Source organism: Aptenodytes forsteri, unplaced genomic scaffold (genome assembly GCF_000699145.1).
Source record: "Aptenodytes forsteri isolate BGI_AS27 unplaced genomic scaffold, ASM69914v1 Scaffold69, whole genome shotgun sequence".
NCBI lineage: Eukaryota > Metazoa > Chordata > Aves > Sphenisciformes > Spheniscidae > Aptenodytes > Aptenodytes forsteri.
In genome coordinates this window covers 1,942,096-1,943,058 of record NW_008795885.1, presented here as the reverse complement: position 1 = coordinate 1,943,058, position 963 = coordinate 1,942,096, and the positions used below count along the sequence as shown (strand labels likewise).

The 963-nt window shown below is 49.5% G+C and overlaps 1 protein-coding gene across 1 annotated transcript in view; it reads right to left on the bottom strand.

Moving 5' to 3' along the window:
- Positions 1 to 8: 8 nt before the first annotated feature.
- CCDC112 (coiled-coil domain containing 112) overlaps positions 9 to 963 on the bottom strand; it is a 10,921-nt gene continuing 9,966 nt past the window's right edge. Inside the window, 2 exon segments of the mRNA XM_009284166.2 lie at positions 9 to 254; positions 339 to 457. Coding sequence (XP_009282441.1) covers positions 224 to 254; positions 339 to 457 — 150 coding nt within the window. The 3' untranslated portion in view covers positions 9 to 223.

The window sequence follows — 963 nt, the reverse complement described above, 5'->3', positions numbered from 1 at the left end:
CGGCTGCCTGCGGGGGAAGGCGCTTTTAATGCAAAGGGAAATACATGCTGTCACGCAAACCCTGCCCATCTGACAGAGGACGTTTCAGATCCGACACTCAAAAAAATACGAAAGTAATATACGTCATTGTGTCAAGCAAATTTTGTGACAACTCCCGAGGACTGCTGGCTGCTTCACAGGCAAGGAAGTCATCATCCTGCGACAGGGACAGGCAGGCGTTCATCTATAACCCTTGTCTCCAGGCTGGGATAGCTCTAAAAAACAAGGCAAAAAAGCATGAAGAGCTCATATAGAACTGTGGTTTTGTCATGCTATGCGTCCATCATTCTTCTCCTTACCTATGAGGAATACGTAAAAGCAGTTCTGAAGCTGTTGGTGCTACCTCTTTCGTGCGTTCCTCCCAGCCCTTGGTAGGTCTGTACAACCTGGACCGGTCTCTGGCTACATGAATCTCAACCTCCGAGTGAAACAAACAAGCAAAAATTTGGTCTTTTTCATTGATCACAAAACAACTTACATACCCTCACTAGGTCTTCATCATATGAATGACATGGTCCCTCACAACATCCTTCTCTCTAAAGTGGAGAGCTATGGATTTGATGGGTGGACTGTCCGGTGGGTGAGGAATTGGTTAGATGGTCACATCCAGAGGGTAGTGGTCAATGGCTCAATGTCCAGATGGAGACTGGTGATGAGTGGCGTCCTGCAGGGGTCCGTATTGGGACCGGTACTGTTTAATATCTTCATCAGTGACATAGACGGTGGGATCGAGTGCACCCTCAGCAAGTCTGCAGATGACACCAAGCTGAGTGGTGCGGTCGACATGCCAGAGGGATGGGATGCCATCCAGAGGGACCTGGACAAGCTGGAGAAGTGGGCCTGTGTGAACCTCATGAGATTTAACAAGGCCAAGTGCAGGGTCCTGCACCTGGGTCGGGGCAACCCCTGGTATCAACACAGGCT